General features: G+C 49.8%; 1 protein-coding gene across 3 annotated transcripts in view; it reads left to right on the top strand.

The window, feature by feature from the left end:
* Nucleotides 1-19,500, top strand: part of LOC147097356 (uncharacterized) — a 167,318-nt gene that overhangs the window by 86,136 nt on the left and 61,682 nt on the right. For all 3 annotated transcript variants that reach the window (XM_085972266.1, XM_085972265.1, XM_085972264.1), the window contains exons 21-22: nucleotides 6,616-6,657; nucleotides 8,993-9,124. In XM_085972266.1, coding sequence (XP_085828392.1) covers nucleotides 6,616-6,657; nucleotides 8,993-9,124 — 174 coding nt within the window. The remainder of the gene's footprint in view (nucleotides 1-6,615; nucleotides 6,658-8,992; nucleotides 9,125-19,500) is intronic.

Here is a 19,500-nt window from a genome sequence, read left to right as displayed (position 1 = left end):
GTGAATGCAAAGCTTTTGACATAACCTTTGGGAAACAGAATGGTCGACGGTTGCTTAATCTCTCTATAATCTCCCCAACGTTGCACCCAAACTGCTCAGCATGCTGGAGAACTGTCTGTACACTCAAGAGAAACTGTTCAGTGCTGAAAGTAACGTAGATCGGCCACAATAAAGGTAAGTATCTCAGATTAAGTAACGCTTACAGCTAATTTACCGTGGCCTTCAATAAAACCAAAGGCAGCTTGTTCTCGGACCCAAGGCTACTTAGCGATGTTGTGTTCTATCCGACCCCTGCACTGCACATCTCAGGTTGACGAGAGTAGGAGAGAAGATGAGATCAAGTAGTACAGATTAAGTGATTGCAGGCTTGCGGTGACAAAGCCTGTAAGAGAAAAGAAAGACTGAGGGAGGGAAGGAGCCGCACAGGGAATGAATGAGCTTGAGAAAACATAGAAGATAGGAGCAGGAGTAGGCCATTCGGCCCCTCGAGCCCGCTCCGCCATTTAATGAGATCATGGCTGATCATCCAAATTCAGTACCCGGTCCCTGCTTTCTCCCCAAAGTTAAGTAGGAGATATTGCCAATGCGGTCAATCCCATTTTTGATATATGCAACACCACCTACGCACCTTCATGACTCACAAGATAATTATGGATGAGGAAGGCCATTTGGCCCATCTTAATTCTTCCATCGAGATAGATCCTTCAGTTCCCCCATTGCAGCATCCAATCACTTTCTCAATCGAGTCCAAGGTGTTCACCTCCACTAAACTTTCTGGGAGACCATTGCATGTGTTGATGTGTGAAGAACATATTAACATCGGCCCTAAATTTGCCTCGTCCTGGTGCAAACCTGTCTCCCTTCGGCCCTACTCCTTCAACTGTTTTGTCAATGCAGTTCAGCATCCCTTCTCTCTGCTGATGTGCGGAGGGAGAAACTGCAGGACTTGTACTTGAAGCTGTGGAGAAATGAGGGAACGTATTATTCCTATTGAGCGGGCAGGTGATCTCAGCGCTGCCAACACGAGGTGGTGGGAAATAACTGTCAGGTTTAACGCTCTCTCCCATTATTCCTTCCTTCCCAGTGAAAGTGTGTGTTTCAAGCTCTGGATGGCTGGGACTGACATAAGCTAATCACATGGAGAACCTTGAGAGCAAACCATTGCCCTGCCTCCTGTGCCTGAAACACAGTTGTCCATTCTACTGGCCATTTCCCGTGTTTAAATCAACAATTGGTTTCCTTCCCTCCACTCCAGATTTTAGTTGTTGATAGGTTATATTTTGAGGGAGTGATAACGTGGTTTGAAAACACTTCGGCCTCGATTTTAACTGACCCGTGGAGTCGGGATTGGAGGCGTGCGGGGGGGGGGGGTTAAAGTCCCGAATTCAGGGGTCCCGACATCATCCCGCCCCCAACCCGCCTCCATGTAAGTTTCAAAGGAGGCGGGTACCCGCCCCGCACTGGGACCCGCCTACCCGAGGCGGGAAGGGATTAGTGCCAATTAACTGCCCGTTAACAGGTAGTTAACAGGCAGTTTTAGCCTAATCCCTATTTTAAAGCTTGAAGTGTGGGATTCCCGATGGCTCCAAACCACGCCAAGTTAGAGGAGTCGGGCTGTCGGGTTGAAGGTCTTGGAGGGGTCGAGATGTCGGTGTTCAGGTGAGTGATGTGTGCATGAGTGCAAAGGTAAGTGTGTTTGGTGTGTCTAAAGTGTGTAAAGAAGTTTAAATTACCTGTACTTACCTTTACAGCCTTCCTTCCTCTAGGTTTCGGGAGTCCATCATCTAACCGGCACAGAAAGCAGAATGGCTGCGAACTGTCAAAAGTGACAGCCTTCAGCTTTCTGTGCCGGTGAGATTTCTAACTGAGTCTGTATAGAAGAACTCAGGTTAGAAGTAAGACTGTCAGTGTTTGACAGCTTCAAACAGCTGTGAAACACTGATATTTCATCTGTCAAAACCTCTTGACAGATGAAATTTCAGTCTGTGACGCCACCTGTTGCCGGGTGGCCCTTAATTGGCCTGCTGAGCCCGCTGGGCGGGCTCAACAAGGTCAATCAAGTTAAAATCGCGTGGATTGGCCGTATCTCGATGGAGGCGGGACTACAACCCCGAAAGTTGTAGTCCCGCCTCCTACCCGACTTCTGAGTGAAAATCACCCCTCCAAGTAAATTGTCAATTGAACAGATTACTGTGCATGTTTTAGTATTGAGTGAGTCATAGTATCATAGTGAAAGAGGAGGTAGTTGAGATATTGGATGGGATAAATATTGATAGAGGAGGTACTAGAAAGGCTGGATGTACTTAAAGATGAGGTGCATCCTAGGAGGCTGAGGGAGGCTAAGGAGGAAATTGCGGAGGTACTGGCCATAATCTTCCAATCCTCCTTGGATACGGGGGCGGTGCCAAAGGACTGAAGAATTGCAAATGTTACACCCTTGTTCAAGAAAGGGGCCTAGAAATTTGGTGGGCTGTGCCACCAGTTAGCGCCCAAAGAGGGCACTTAGTGGTTTTAGCGCCACTGGCCACACCTCCCGCGAAATCTAGCGGGGCGCTAATGGCGGTGTTAGCCTGTAGTGCTGCGCCGCCACCGATGACGTCATTGGTGTGCGCAGCGCCCCGCTACTGCCCCGATAGCGATATTTGGTCGCGCCCCCCGCTGTAACGCCGAGACTGTTGTGTTTGTTTTTTATATGAAGGCCGAGGATCATGGTCATTTTTGTTTAACTTTTTTTCATTTTCTGAAGGTTGTGAGAGCCAGTTATGTCTCTGACTGTTTTTTGGGGGGGTTTATCTGAATTAGTTTGTCATTCGGGAAGGGCACAGAGTTTGCACAGTAAAAAATTTTCTTTAATCACATTGTCCATGTTTGCACTTTGAACTATTTGTTGCCTTGACCGGCTGAGGGCTTGCGGAGCAGCTCCATTCATGTTCTTTCATTGGCACAAGCCATTCCCTGAGAGGGGGCCTAGAACCGAGTTGCAATAAGCCGCCGACGGACGGCCCTTGCACTTTGTGCCTCCCTCCCATCTTGGTGCTCCTCCTCCTCCTCCTCCTCCGGTGGTCCTCCAATGTCTCCTGGCAGTGGCTGAGTCCTGAGGATAGCCAGGTTGTGCAGCATGCAGCACACTACAACGAAATGGGAGACTCGCTCAGGCGAGTACTGCAGGGCTCCTCTGGAACGGTCCAGACAGTGGAACCGTTGCTTGAGCACGCCGATTGTGTGCTCAATGATGTTCCTGGTAGCTTGATGGCTGTCATTGTATCGCTCTTCAGCAGGGGTGCTGGGCGCACGGAGCGGGGTCATCAGCCAGTTGCACAAAGGATAGCCTTTGTCCCCGAGAAGCCATCCTCGTGGGTGAGGCTGGGCCTTGAACATGTCTGCCACAGAAGTCTGGCGCAGGATGAAGGCATCGTGTCTGCTGGCTGGAAAGTGGGCATTGACAGCTAGTATGAGCTGCCTGTGGTCACACACCAACTGGACGTTGAGCGAATGGTAGCCCTTCCGGTTGCGGTAATCCTCGGCATTCTCTAGAGGTGCCCGCAAAGCCACATGCGTGCAGCCAATGGCGCCCTGGACCATGGGGAAGCCCGCTATTCCTCCAAATCCCATTGCACGCTCTTGCTGCTTGTCTAGGGTCATGGGGAAGGAGATGTACCGATGTCTCTTTCTGAAAAGGGCATTGGTCACCTGGCGGATGCAGCAATGTACCGTGAACTGGGAGATGTTGGCAATGTCCCCAGTAGCGGATTGGAAGGAGCCGGTGGCATAGAAGTTGAGAGCCACCGTCACCTTCACTGCCACCGACAGAGACGTCCTGCTCCTCAGCTGTGGCTGCAGATCTCTGCGAAGCAGGTGGCAGATCTCAGTGACCACCTCCCTTCTGACTCGCAGCCTCCGAACACACTGCTCCTCAGATATGTTCAGATATGAGAACTGCTGGCGGTATACCCTGGGTGGGTAAGGCCTCCTGTGCTGACGCCTGTTGGCCCTTCTCCGTCTGGCCATGACTGGCACTCTCTCATGGCATCTCTGAGCCCTTAGAATGCAATGCAGTAACCAACGTTTCATAGAAACATATAGAAACATAGAAGATAGGAGCGGGAGTCGGCCATTCGGCCCCTCGAGCCTGCTCCGCCATTCAATGAGATCATGGCTGATCATCCAAATTCAGTACCCTGTCCCTGCCTTCTCCCCATATCCCTTGATCCCTTTAACCTTAAGAAATATATCTAACTCCTTCTTGAATATATTTAATGAACTGGCCTCCACCGCCCTCTGTGGCAGAGAATTCCACAGGTTCACCACTCTCTGGGTGAAGAAATTCCTCCTCATTTCAGTCCTAAATGGCTTACCCCTTATCCTTAGACTATGACCCCTGGTTCTGGACTCCCCGGCCATCAGAAACATCCTTCCTGCATCTAGTCTGTCCAGGCCTGACAGAATTTTATAGGTTTCCACCCATTGCAGCCCCCATTATATGTGGTGACTCAAGGCTATGGCAGTGAAAGTTAAATCCAAGTGCAAAGCTCTGGCCTGAAGCCAGAAGTACCTGTGCGAGCGCTGAGTCAAAGCAGAAAGCTCTCCCCCTTTGTCTCTCTCCAAATATCCGTCTCTCACACAGAAGGATTGCCACAAAATGGCTGCCACTTATAATGCAGGAGGAGTCCCCTTTAAATAGCGCCCCGCAGCGACTGGGAACCGTTCCCCTCTACCAGTCGCTGGGGGCGCCAGGCGCACAGAAGGGCGGCGCCACTGAAGTTCCGGTTCGGGGCGCATCGAGGGCGTTGCACCATGAAATGACGTCAGGATCTGCGCGCGCAGCTGAGCGGGTGCTGCAGTTTTGCGCCGCCGCTAAATCTTGAGTGAAGTTCGCGAGAGGCACAGATCGCGCCGCGCCCGGGCGCTAGCTGCTTAGCGCCCCACTTCTGAATTTCTAGGCCTCAATGTTTTCAAGGGGAGACTGGATGGGCGCTTGAGGGAAATAAACTTGCAGGGCTACGGGGATAGAGCGGGGGAATGGGACTGACTGGATTGCTCTACAGAGAGCCGGCACGGACTCGATGGGCTGAATGGCCTCCTTCTGTGCCGTTATGACTCTATGACAAGTCATTAGTACCGTAGGCACTTCCTATCTGCTAGCAGATTTTGTAAGAGGTGTCTACTGCTGTGAGATCAGGGAGCCAATTTATATCCTACTGCATGGAGTCATTGTTGCAGTTGATAAATTGAACAAACTTTGGTAAGAACATGCTTCTGACCTGCCACTTGGAATGTAAAGGCTTTGTCGAGTTTGCCTCAGGAGTGGAAAGGGCTAATTCGTAGCCACAATTTCTGCAGTGACATATCGATTCTGCAGTTTGGACTGCTGGAATCTGAACTGGAGACAGACTGCGCACCAATCTAGCAGATGGAGCCGAGGGACTTGCAACCCGAGGCCAATCAATCAGCTTGGCAGTCCGCAGGACATTGCCATCGCATGTTGAGTGGAATCGCACTCATTGATCAGAACACTGCGTGCTTCGCGAGCTGCAAAGCCAGTGGCCAAGGGACGGTGAACAGTTCATTACTGTCAACAGTGGTTTTCTCTGCGAAGCTGAGGAGCGTGGGTGGACATGTAAAAAATAATCGAACCTTCGCTGAACCTTGAGAGAGGTTTGTTGGGTTTGTGGGCTTCGTTGAAGGTGCCTTTTCCAGTTGTAAGATTTGAGCAGTAGGTAAATTAACGGTGTCACAATAAGCCATTCCCTGTTACTGAGCCCATTGCGGAACCTGTGTTGCTGGACAGCACTGGTCACGGCTTCTGAACCCTTGGGTTAGCCCTAAATAAGACATTTTTAAAGCTCTAATGAACCAATGGCATAAGCAGAAATCAGCATGTTGTCACTCTAAATCTAAACAGGGAGGGGACATTTTCCCATTGAACCACTTCTGTCTAAAACTTCCAACAGACACCGTCACGGACCTAAAGGTGCTCTTGCTGGACAGGAGAAAGCGTTTCTATAGCGCCTTTCACAACCATCGGATGTCCCAAAGCGCTTTACAGCCAATGAAGTACTTTTTGAAGTGTACTCACTGTTGTAAGGCAGGAAACGCGGGAGCCAGCTTGCGCACAGCAAGATCCCACAAACAGCAACGTGATAATGACCAGATAATCTGATTTTTAGTGATGCTGTTTGAGTGACACATATTGACTAGGTCACCGGGGAGAACTCTCCGTGCTCTTCTTCGAAATAGTGGCCGTGGGATCTTTTACGTCCCCCTGAGAGAGAGTAGACAGGGGCCTCGGTTTAACGTCTCATCCGAAAGACGGCACCTCCGACAGTGCGGCACTCCCTCAGCACTGCACTGGGAGCGTCAGTCTAGATTTTTGTGCTCAAGTCTCTGGGGTGGGACTTGAACCCACGACCTTCTGACAAGACCTGATTTATTATTATTGGCAGCTGAACTGGAACTGGAACGTTGATCTGCCAGGATTACACTGCACTTGACGCAAATCTAGACTTCGCACTCTGACCCTGCGCTCCCCACGGAGCCCCTCACAGTTTGAAAAGTGCTGCTCCAAATGACCTGGGGAGAGTTTCTTTTTCTGATCTTCTATTTTCTCCTTTCTAGGAACTGGAAGAAGCCAACTTGAGCAAACCAGGAGAAATTAAGGTAACTGCCCGATGAGCGGAATGTTTAATACGGACTGTTGATTGTGCTGCTACTGCCCATTCTCAGCTGTGCTGCTTGTGTGGAGGGTAAAGGTGGACGCGGACTGGTTGGGTCAAATGGCCTGTTTCCGTCTGTTAAGTTCTATGTATTTCATAGAAATCACAGAAATTTACAGCACAGAAGGAGGCCATTCGGCCTATCTTGTTCATGCCGGCCGACAAAGAGCTCTCCAGCCTCATCCCACTTTCCAGCTCTTGGTCCGTAGCCCTGTAGGTTACGGCACTTCAAGTGCATATCCAAGTACTTTTTAAATGTGATGAGCATTTCTGCCTCTACCTCCCTTTCAGGCAGTGAGTCCCAGACCCCCACCGCCCTCTGGGTGAAAAAAGTTCTCCTCAACTCCCCTCTAATCCTTCTGCCAATCACTTTAAATCTATGCCCCCTGGTTATTGACCTCTCTGCTAGGGGGGAAGATGAAGTAGAGTATGGTTCAAATTTGGGATATTCAACTCTTGGTATCACATCATATTGTGCATTGGCACATTAAGCTATCAGGCAAGCACCTTTAGGGTGAAATGTGATATTACCACATGTTTGAAATTACTCTGGCCACTGTTAGAAGGAAGGTATTAAGCCAAACAGGTCAATAAATTGATAAAGAAATTTCATATGAACTTGTAGAATCATCGAATAACACAGTAAGGAAGTAATGATGAACCTTTTATAAAACACTGGTTCGGCCACAACTGGAGTATTGTGTTCAATTCTGGGAACCGCACTTTAGGAAGGATGTGAAGGCCTTCGAGAGGGTGCAGAAAAAATTTACGAGAATGATGAGGGACTTCAGTTACGTGGATAGACTGGAGAAGCTGGGGTTGTTCTCCGTGGAGCAGAGATGGTTGAGAGAAGATTTGATAGAGGTGCTCAAAATCGCGAGAGGTCTAGACAGAGTAGAGAGAGACAAACTGTTCCCATTGGCAGAAGGGTCGAGAACCAGAGGACACAGGTTTAAGGTGATTGGCCGGAGAACCAAAGACGACATGAGGAAAAACTTTTTTACGCAGCGAGTGGTTGGGATCTGGAATGCGCTGCCTGAGAGGGTGGTGGAGGCAGATTCAATCGTGGCTTTGAAAAGGGAGTTGGATAAGTACCTGAAGGAAATAAATGTGCAGGGCTACGGGGACAGGGCGGGGGAGTGGGACTAGCTGAAGTGCTCTTGCAGAGAGCCGGCGCGGGCTCGAGGAGCCGAATGGCCTCCTTCTGTGCTGTAACCATTCTATGATTCTAACACAAAAGGAGGCCATTCCACCCATCGTGCTTGTGCCGGCTCTTTGAAAGAGCTCTCCGATTAGTCCCACTCCATTGCCCTTTCCCCATAGCCCTGCAAATGTTTTCCCTTCAATTATTTATTAGCACGATTCCACCCCACGTATTTCAAAATCTTTTTTTTTTTTGCACTGCAGAATTCTATATGTGCGAGCCGCTGAAGATTGTGGCAATTTACAAAGTTTGAATCTGTTTCCATTGGCAGGAGGGTCAATAACCAGAGGTCAGAGATTTAAGATAATTGTCAAAAAAATGCCAAAAAAGAGGGAGATGAGAATGTGTTTTAAACGCAGCGAGTTGTTGTGATCTGGAACGCGCTGCCTGAAAGGGCGGTGGAAGCAGATTCAATAATAACTTTCAAAAGGGAATTGGATAAATACTTGAAGGGGAAACAAATTTGCTGGGCTACAGGGAAAGAGCAGGATTAATTGGAGAGCTCTTTCAAAGAAAAAGAAAAAAAAATAGAAAGACTTACTTTTATATAGCGCCTTTCACGACCACCGAACGTCTCAAAGCCAATGAAGTACTTTTGAAGTGTAGTCACTGTTGTAATGTAGGAAACGCGGCAGCCAATTTGCGCACAGCAAGCTCCCGCAAAGAGCAATGTGATAATCTGTTTTTTTTTAATATGTTGATTGAGGGATAAATATTGGCCAGGACACCAGGGAGAACTCCCCCTGCTCTTCTTCGAAATAGTGCCACGGGATTTTTTACGTCCACCCGAGAGAGCAGACGGGGCCTCGGTTTAACGTCTCATCTGAAAGACGGCACCTCCGACAGTGCTGCACTCCCTCAGTACTGCACTGGGAGTGTCGGCCTAGATTTTTGTGCTCAAGTCTCTGGAGTGGGAACTTGAACCCACAACCTTCTGACTCAGAGGCGAGTGAGCCACAGGTGACACAGCCGGCACAGGCGCGATGGGCTGAAGGGCCTCCTTCTGAGCTGTATGATTCTACATTCCATTCCTCCCTCGACCCACGCCGTTTCAACCCGTGGATTGCCTTTGCAGGCGTCTCTGGAAGAAGTGGACAGCGAGCTCTTCCTGGTGCGAGAGGAGTTGCAGCAGGTTTGGGACATGCTACACGTTCGGAACAGCGAGCTGGAGGAGCAACACCAGGAGCTGGAGTCTGCCAGGGACCAGGTCAGAATGTACAGCTTGGAGAGAGGGAGGGAGCTTTCAGCGAACTCCTAGCGCAGAGAGTAAAAGGACAATCATAGCATCAGGAGGAGGCCATTCAGCCCCTCGAGCCTGTTCCGCCATTCAATTAGATCGTGGCTGATCTGTATCTTAACTCCATCTGCCCACCTTGGTTCCGTAACCCCTAATACCCTTGCCTAACAAAAATCTATCAATCTCAGTTTTGAAATTCTCAATTGTTCCCCTAGCCTCAACAGCTTTTTGGGGGTGAGAGTTCCAGATTTCCACTACCCTTTGTGTGAAGAGGTGCTTCCTGACATCACCCCTTAAATGGCCTGGCTCTAATTTTAAGGTTATGCCCCCTTGTTCTGGGCTCCCTCCACCCACCAGAGGAAAGAGTTTCCCTCTATCTGCCCTACTGAATCCTTTAATCGTCTAAGGACAGCCTCCTTATCACTCATGATGCTGCTCTTCAATGTTATCTGCCAGACTAGACTGTGAGGGTTGGTGGGCATTCTGCCGTGAAGGCGGCAAGACCAACCTGGTTTTTACCTCGCAGCTTGCTGGATAGCGATCAGCAGCGGGAATGCTAGTTAATTTTCCCACTCCTTACCCAGGGGCGCTGAACCCAGTTAGAACGACCCACCTTCTGCCTGGTTGTCCTTGTAGATAAAAATTTGAGAGATGAGAACATTTACATTTAATTCACAGCACAGAAACAGGCCATTCGGCCCAGCTGGTCCATACTGGTGTTTATGCTCCATGCTTGAGCCTCCTCCCACCCCTCTTCATCTCACCCCATCAGCATATCCTTCTATTCCTTTCTCCCTCATGTGTTTCTCTCGCTTCCTCTTAAATGCATCGATACTATTCGCCTCAACCACTCCCTGTGGTAGCGAGTTCCACATTCTCACCACTCTCTGGGTAAAGAAGTTTCTCCTGAATCCCCTATTGAATTTATTAGTGACTATCTTATATTTATGACCCCTAGTTTTAGTCTCCACTGTAAGTGGAAACATATGTTGGCCTTCATTGCAAGAGGATTTGAGTACAGGAGCAAGGATGTCTTACTGCAGTTTTACAGGGCCTTGGTGAGACCACACCTGGAGTACTGTGTGCCGTTTTGGTCTCCTTACCTGAGAAAGGATAAAGTGGAGGAGAAGCATCTGGGAAGGCACCGAACACCTCGAGTCTCTTCGCCGGGAGCATGCGCAGGCAGCGCAAGGAGCGCACGTCAACCCAAGCACCCCACCCACCTGCCCCTTCAACCACCGTCTGCCCCACCTGTGACAGAGACTGTAGGTGCCGCATTGCACTCATCAGTCACCTGAGAACTCATTTTTAATGTGGAAGCAAGTCATCCTCGGTTTCGAGGGACTGCCTAAGAAGACCTAAGAAAGGATATACTTGCCATAGAGGGAGTGCAGCGAAGGTTCACCAGACTGATTCCTGGGATGGCAGGACTGTCGTATGAGGAGAGATTGGGTCGACTAGGCCTGGATTCACTAGAGTTTAGAAGAATGAGAGGGGATCTCATGGAAACGTATAAAATTCTGACAGGGCTAGACAGACTGGGATGCAGGGAGGATGTTTCCCCTGGCTGGGGGGTCTAGAACGAGGGGTCACAGTCTCAGGATACGGGGTAGGACATTTAGGACTGAGATGAGGAGAAATTTCTTCACTCAGAGGGTGGCGAACCTGTGGAATTCTCTACCACAGAAGGCTGTGGAGGCCAAGTCACTGAATATATTTAAGAAGGAGATAGATTTCTAGACACAAAAGGCATCAAGGGGTATGGGGAGAGAGCGGGAATATGGTATTGAGATAGAGGATCAGCCATGATCATATTGAATGGCGGAGCAGGCTCGAAGGGCTGAATGGCCTACTCCTGCTCCTATTTTTCTATGTTTCTTCTCTACGTCTACCCTATCAAAGCCTTTAAGAATTATGCAGCTTGTATTGGGGGACATGAGATAACCTTTTCTCTTGCCTCCTTCAGTAAGCCCAATACTTCATCCCTTAACTTCTTCAGCGTACAGGAAACTCTTTGGTATCCGGCACCGACGGGACCGGGATGGTGCCGGTTGATAAAAAATTCCGGATAATGGAGAGGGTTATCTACCGAGGCTATTTTTAACAAACAAAAATAAAAAAATCAAGAAATGTGCAGTATAATTGGGTACTCACCTACAGAATGTTGTGTTAAATGGATGGTGGAAGATGCTTGATTAAGTACAGTACCGCCAGTTGAGGGTAATCCATAACTCTTTAATTACTTAACAGTAAAACATAACTTATAAATGACTGTATACTGTAGTTTTCAGAGTGAGAACTGTGCCGGTTATAAGAGAAGTCCGGACTGGGTGACGGTTAAACGAGAGTTTCCTGGGGGGAACCGGGGTTTATAATTTAGGGAAGCTCACCTATAGAGTTGCGTTTTGAAATTTGAACCTCAGGTGCTCTTTTAACTTGTTTCAGTGGCGATAGAATTAGTCTCCAGTAGCATTGGAGAGCCCGTAGGAATGAGGCATTTATAGTGGAAACTGCCCGTTTAACTAGTCACGCTCTGATTACTTTCCCACTGTCCAGGGCCCCAAACACCCCTTCCAGGTGAAACAGCGATTTACTTGTACTTGTTGCAATCTAGTATACCGTATTCGCTGCTCACGATGCGGTCTCCTCTACATTGGGGAGACCAAACGCAGATTGGGCGACCGCTTTGCAGAACACCTCCGTTCAGCCCGTAAGGGGGACCCCGAGCTTCCGGTCGCCTGTCATTTTAATTCACCGCCCCATTCCCACTCAGACCTCACCGTCCTCGGGCTCTTGCATTGTTCCACGGAAGCTCAGTGTAAGCTCGAGGAACAGCACCTCATCTTCCGATTAGGCACTCTACAGCCCTCTGGACTCAACATCGAGTTCAACAATTTCAGATCATAACCTCGGCCCCCATTACATTTTTATATATATTTTTTATCCACACCTTTGTTTTGGCCCTTCCCCCCCTTTTTTCTCTCTCCCATGTGGCAGCTGTCTCCCATTCTGCCAGCGCGTTTCACACCTAATCTAGAGCCGTCTTTTGTCTCCACTAGTCCGATCACCATCTCGTCTTGTTTTGAATACCTCTTAATGTCTCTTCACTTCTCTTTTGTTCTCTCCCAGCCTGGCCTTTTAATCTGCTTCATTTCCTGTCCTTTTTCAGTCTTGACGAAGGGTTTCGACCTGAAACGTTGACTCTATTTCTCTCTCCACGGATGTTGCCTGTCCTGCTGAGTTTTTCCAGCATTTTCTGTTGTTGATTTACCTTCTTCTCTTGTTGGTCACTGGCGTTTGAGCACTGGTGCAGTTCTCAAACTGGCCAGCAGTGTCACTGTAGGGCTGAACGGAAGCCGCACCAGTCTCCCACAGGAAAAAAAAGAAACACTGGCCTTCCACGACCTCGGGACGTCTCAGAGCGCTTTACAGCCAATTAAGTACTTTTTTGAAGTGGAGTCACTGTTGTAATGTGGGGAACGCGGCAGCCAGTTTGCGCACAGCAAGCTCCCACAGACAGCTCTCTCTCTTAGGCAGTCCCTTGGAGCCGAGGATGACTTGCTTCCACATTAAAAATGAGTTCTCAGGTGACCGATGAGTCCAATGCAGGACCTACAGTCTCTGTCTCAGGTGGGGCAGACGGTGGTTGAAGGGGCGGGTGGGTGGGGTGCTCCTTGCGCTGCCTGCGCTTGGCTTCCGCTTGCTCCCGGCGAAGAGACTCGAGGTGTTCGGCGCCTTCCCAGATGCTTCTCCTCCACTTTGTGCGGTCTTGGGCCAGGGATTCCCAGGTGTCGGTTGGGATGTTGCACTTTTTCAAGGAGGCTTTGAGGGTGTCCTTGAAGCGTTTCGTCTGCCCACCTGGGGTTCTCTTGCCGTGCCGGAGCTCCGAGTAGAGCGCTTGTTTTGGGAGTCTCGTATCGGGCATGCGGACAATGTGACCCGTCCATCGGAGCTGATCGAGCGTGGTCAAAGCTTCGATGCTGGGGATGTTGGCCTGAGCAAGAACACTGACGTTGGTGCGCCTATCCTGCCAATGGATTTGCAGGATCTTGTGGAGGCAGCGTTGGTGGTACCTCTCCAGTGCTTTGAGGTGCCTGCTGTACATGGTCCATGTCTCTGAGGCAATGTCTCTGTCTCTCCCACAGACAGCAATGTGATAATGACCAGGTCATCTGTTTTAGTGATGTTGATTGAGGGATAAATGTTGGCCGGGACACCGGGGAGAACTCCCCTGCTCTTCTTCGAAATAGTGCCGCAGGATCTTTTACGTCCACCTGAGAGGGCAGACGGGGCCTCGGTTTAACGTGTCATCCAGAAGGCGGCACCTCTGACAGTGCAGCACTCCCTCAGTACTGTCACTGGGAGTGTCAGCCTGAATATTTTGTGCCCAAGTCTCTGGAGTGGGGACTGTGAACCCACAGCCTTCTGATTCAGAGGCGAGCGTGCAACTATTCGCTTTCTGATTGGCCGTGGGAAGGCGGGGTGGCATGATTGGCATGTCGGGCGACCAATGGCGGGAGTCTGGGGGCGGGGCGTCTGGAGGCAGGCGGTCATGTGATGACATCGCCAGGAATACGCCCAGAGTTGGCGGCCCTGGAAGGCAGCGGGTTGGGGGCGGGGGTCATAGTCCATGTTTTGATTGGCAGTTAGACCGTATTCTCCAAGGTGGCATCCGACAACCTGGAGGAAGAAGTACTGCCGATGTGAGTGGGAGGTTCCTGATCAGTGGTAACCGTTCTGCAGTTGCCCCTGAATGTACTTGGGAGGACCTGAGCCTTGGCTTTTGTTCTACTCTGTGCGGACATGCGGTAGTTTAGTTTGGAGACTCTTGTAAACATGGTGATGGGGTTTTGATGGTGTGTCAGGCACCAGGATGACGTAGACAAAGAGCTTGCTTAACCTTGACTTTATTTTCCCTTTCCCGCAAAACATGTATCTTTCCTTCCCTCCCCCATCAGTTACCACTTCATGACTGACACGGCAAACAGACGACTCGCTCCGAAGTCTCTCTCCACGTCACTCCCCATCCCATCAGTGGAAGGCCCATGACGGTGGCTCACTCACGAGTTCCTTCTCCTGTGCAGTTCTTCCCGTCCCTCTGCCCGAGCCCGATCACAATTGGAGACATAGGCCATTCAGCCCCTCGAGCCTGTTCCGCCAATCAATTAGATCACACCTGATCTGTATCTTGACTCCATCTTGGTTCCTTAACCCCCCCGTAATACCCTTACCTAACAAAAATCTATCAGTCTCAGTTTAGAAATTCTCAATTGACCCCCCCGAGCCTCAACAGCTTTTTGGGGGCGAGAGTTCCAGATTCCCACCACCCTTTGTGTGAAGAAGTGCTTCCTGACATCACCCCTAAACGACCTGGCTCTAATTTGAAGGTTATGCCCCCTTGTTCGGGACTGCCCCTACCAGAGGACATAGTTTCTCTCTATCTACCCGATCAACTCCTTTATTCATTTTAAACCCCTCAGTTGGATCACCCCTTAATCTGCTCTACTGTACTGAGTACAAGCCCAGTCTATGCAACTTCTCCTCATAGTTTAACCCTTTTAGCCCCGGTATTCGCCTGGTGAATCTGCGCTGCTCCCCCTCCGAGGCCAATCTATTCTTCCTGAGGTGCGGGGCCCAGAACTGAACGCAGTTCTTAAATTGGCTTGATTGGCACCCCGTCCACCACCTTAAACATTCACTCCCTCCACCACCGGCGTACCGCGGCTGCAGTGTGTACCATCTACAAGATGCACTGCAGCAACTCGCCAAGGCTTCTTCGGCAGCACCTCCCAAACCCGCGACCTCTTCCACCTAGAAGGACAAGGGCAGCAAGCGAATGGGAACACCACCACCTCCAAGTTCCCCTCCAAGTCACACACACCATCCTGACTTTGGAAGTCTATCGGCCGATCCTTCGTCATCGCTGGGTCAAAATCCTGGAACTCCCTCCCTAACAGCACTGTGGGAGTACCCTCACCACACGGACTGCAGCGGTTCAAGAGGGCGGCTCACCACCACCTTCTCAAAGACAATTAGGGATGGGCAATAAATGCTGGCCTTGCCAGCGACGCCCACATCCCGAGAATGAATTTTTAAAACTGAGGAGCAACCGGAGCATTATATAACTGGAACATTACTTCCACCCCTTTGTACTCCAGCTCCCTGGGATAAAGACTCGGGCTGGGAGGGCGATCCTGTATCTACTGACCCCTGGGATGGCCGGTCGAGGCACCGACACACTCTGCCAACTTGCCCCTAGCTAGTGTGTGAAATTTTTGACATAGAGGCTGGCTTTTAACTTGTAATGATGATGACCACGCCTGTGATTAAATAACACAGGTATATTAAAATGGTATTGCTCAACCTAACCTACCGCTTTTACTGTTTGAATAGGAGACCGACACCAACAGTATAGAAAGGGACTCAAATCATATTATTAGTGTGTCGTGTTACAGAATGGTCATTATTTGCTCTCCTTTATTAAAGGGTGTTCTTTTGAGTTCTGCATAAAATGAGGCTGAGTTATTGGGGTCGGAGCCCGGGCACAGATGGGCTTATTTAAATCCATTTAGATCAGCTTTCTCCTGACGGGAGCTGTTGTTTGATCAGATTGTATTGCACGTTATACAGCTGCTTTTTGCTCAATTGCTTTAGAGACAGGGGAGCGCACCTGACTCCTTTGTTTGTTTGTCGGACTGCTTTTCAGCCGAGCACTGGGCACGGCCCCTTTGCCTGCTCGCCGCACCTGGAGTTGCGAGAAGTGCCAAGCTCGCCTGAGTGATCCCCAGTGCCACTGGGTGCCTTCCATGATCAGCGGGCACCGACTGGGGTGCACGTTGTATTACTTCACCCAGTTTCCCCAGTTATAACTGAAGTTGGATTGTGTTTAACGGTTAGGCTGGATAGACCACATTTTCAACAACATCTTGTCTTTATATACAGGAAACTTTGTATTATCCGGAGGTTAAATGTCCGGAATGCTCGAGCCACCGGCAAAAATCAGGAGCCGCTTCGTTAGGTTTTTTTTCTTTTCGTTGCTTTTTTCTCAACAGTCAAGCTCTGCAAGGTTTCACTGAAGCTGTTGCTAAGCTACAGAGACGCTTGCAAGGTACGGCGGACTGTTTAGAAGCTGTTGCTAAGCAACAGGGTTTGTTGCCAGACACGGAGCTCAAAATCTCCGTATGTTTCAACATTAGCGCTGGTTTGTCCGGCAGTTTTAATGGGACGGCAACAGCTCGGTCCCGTCGGTGCCGGATATCACAAAGTTTCCTGTAGCGCCTTTAAAGTAGTAATGATGCCCCAAGGTGCTTCACAGGAGCGTACTCAAACAAAATTTGACACCGAGCCTCATAAGGAGATATTAGGACAGGTGACCAAAAGCTTGGTCAAAGAGGTTGGTTTTAAGGAGCGTCTTAAAGGAGGAGAGAGAGTTAGGGAGGGAATTCCAGAGCTTAGGGCCTCGGCAGCTGAAGACACGGCCGCCAATGGTGGAGCGATTAAAATCAGGATTGCTCAAGAGGCCAGAATTAGAACATAAGAACATAAGAAACAGGAGCTGGAGTCGGCCAATCAGCCCCTCGAGCCTGCTCCGCCATTCAATAAGATCATGGCTGATCTGATCTTGGCCTCAACTCCACTTTCCCGCTCTCTCCCCAGACCCCTCGACTCCCCCGTAGTTCAAATGTCTGTCAATCTCCGCCTTGAATATATTCACTGACTCCGCCTCCACAGCTCTCTGGGGTAGAGAATTCCACAGATTCACGACCCTCTGAGAGAAGAAATTCCTCCTCATCTCCGTCTTAAATGGGCGAGCCCTTATTCTGAAACTATGCCCCCTAGTTCTAGATACCCCCACTCGGGGAAACATCCTCTCAGCGTCCACCCTGTCGAGCCCCCTCAGAATCTTATATGTTTCAATAAGATCCCCTCTCATTCTTCTAAACTCCAATGAGTATAGGCCCAACCTGCTCAACCTTTCATCCTACGTCAACCCCTTCATCCCAGAATCAACCTCGTGAACCTTCTCTGAACTGCCTCCAATGCAAGTATATCCTTCCTTAAATATGGAGACCAAAACTGTACGCAGTACTCCAGGTGCAGTCTCACCAGCGCCCTGTAAAGTTGCATCAAAACGTCCCTACTTTTATACTCCATACCCCTTGCAATAAAAGCCAACATTCCATTAGCCCTCCTAATTACTTGCTGTACCTGCATGCTAACTTTTTGTATTTCATGTACTAGGACCCCCTAAGAGGGGTGCAGAGATCTCGGGGAGGGGTTGTAGGGCTGGAGGAGGTTACAGAGATGGGGAGGGGCGAGGCCATTTTCCTCAGTATTAGTGGCCCCACAGTCTACTGGACTCAGTGTGACGCCTGTCGCGATGTTTTGTGCAGATATGAGTGTGGCACCAAGTCCGCTATTCAGTCCTTCACCCTGATGGCATGGTTGAGGTGAATAGTGGGCACAGATTGGTGCCTTACCTTCCCATGGCATAGCAAGTTGCAACTCCAAGCCCCCCTAACCGCCCCCCCCGGCCCACCGTGAATTTGTTTGCCCTGATGGCATGGTGTGCAATAATCGAGGAAAGACAAAAAAGTAGGAACACCCCAATGGCAAAGCGACCTCAACATTGAGCAAGATAGCAACAACGTTGCCTTGGCATTCTGGGCACACACGCGACTGACAAAATGGCCTGCGTCGTGCACCTTAAAGTCTGCATGCCCTGTAAGGGGTGACCCGTCTCCTCCCCTCAGAAAATCCAAGGGAAGACTTGTATTTGTACAGCACCTTATCACGTCGCCCAACCACGTCACAAAATGAGTAACTTTGTGGTGAAGTGACTGACGTAATAAAACTCACTACGCACTTGGTTTGAGTATAAAGCAAGGCTTTAATCAACTTGTTTCAGAACATGGAGGTCTAGTTGTACTTCACTCGGTCCTTGTCTTACAAAATGTCCCTGGAAAGCTGGGCCCACGCCCGAGTATTTATACTCCTTGGACGGCGCCACCAGCTGGCCGTCCAGCGTTGCTTCACGAGTAGTTTCTTGATGAATGATGAGATTCATAACAGTGACTTTGTTGGTGTGCGAGACAAAACAGTTACGGAGTTTTAATAATCTCAAAACGCGCGCGCTTTAACTGACTCACCTCCACTCACTCAAAGCCCTCGAGTTAGCTCCCCCATGCCCCCAGCCTTCCCGAAGTACCTGGTAGTTTGCCCCTTCTATCCTGCAGCTGGCGCTGGCTGGTTGCTGGGGGTTTGGCTGCGTGGGCACGGGCAAGCGTTCCAGACCGGCCCTTCTTTTCAGGTGCGATCGACGTTGGCAGCCTGTTCCACCGCGGGAGGCATCGCGGCCAAGCCCAATCATTTGGCCTGTCAAAGTCACTGAATGTCCATGCGTGTACATTTTCCAATGGAGGGGGGGGGTAGTTGGGGGTCACTAGGATGGCGATCAGGAGTGTAATCTTAAACTGACTCACTGCGGCTTGCTGAAAATTGTGACTGCCGAAAAGACTCTGGGAGGAGCTAAGTGGAAGCATGTACATATATGGGGAATGGAGGTTGTAGCGCCACTGATTGGCTGAGGATAGATCATGTCATGGTCATGTGGATGCCTCCTGGGACTGGAGGTAGAGAAGGACTGCCTTAAAGGGCAGGGGCTCTTGGGCCCCTGCTCTCCAAGGGATTAGGGTTGTATCCATCTTTTGTCTGGTGACTGTGCCTAACTAATTGCATTACTTATAGTATTTACAGCACAGAAACAGGCCTGGGATGGCAGGAATGACGCATAAGGAGAGATTGGGTCGATTGGGCTTATATTCGCTGGAGTTTAGAAGAATGAGAGGGGATCTCATTGAAACGTATAAAATTCTAACATGACTGGACAGACTAGATGCAGGAAGGATGTTCCCGATGGCGGGGGAGTCCAGAACCAGGGGTCACAGTCTAAGGATAAGGGGGAAGCCATTTAGGACTGAGATGAGGAGGAATTTCTTCACCCAGAGAGTGGTGAACCTATGGAATTCTCTACCACAGAAGACAGTTGAGGCCAATTCATTAAGTATATTCAAGAAGGAGTTGGATATATTTCTTGAGGCTATAGGGATCAAGGGATATGGGGAGAAAGTAGGGACAGGGTACTGAATTTGGATGATCAGCCATGATCTCATTGAATGGCGGAGCAGGCTCGAGGGGCCGAATGGCCTCCTCCTGCTCCTATAAGAACATAAGAAATAGGAGCAGGAGTAGGCCATACGGCCCCTCGGGCCTGCTCCGCCATTCAATAGGATCATGGCTGATCCGAATCTAGACTCACGTCCACTTCCCTGCCCGCTCCCCATAAC

The sequence above is a fragment of the Somniosus microcephalus genome, chromosome 32 (assembly GCF_052327205.1).
Source record: "Somniosus microcephalus isolate GS21.2 chromosome 32, FLI_Smic_1.0, whole genome shotgun sequence".
In the NCBI taxonomy this organism is placed as follows: domain Eukaryota; kingdom Metazoa; phylum Chordata; class Chondrichthyes; order Squaliformes; family Somniosidae; genus Somniosus; species Somniosus microcephalus.
This window is presented reverse-complemented; position numbering and strand designations above follow the sequence as displayed.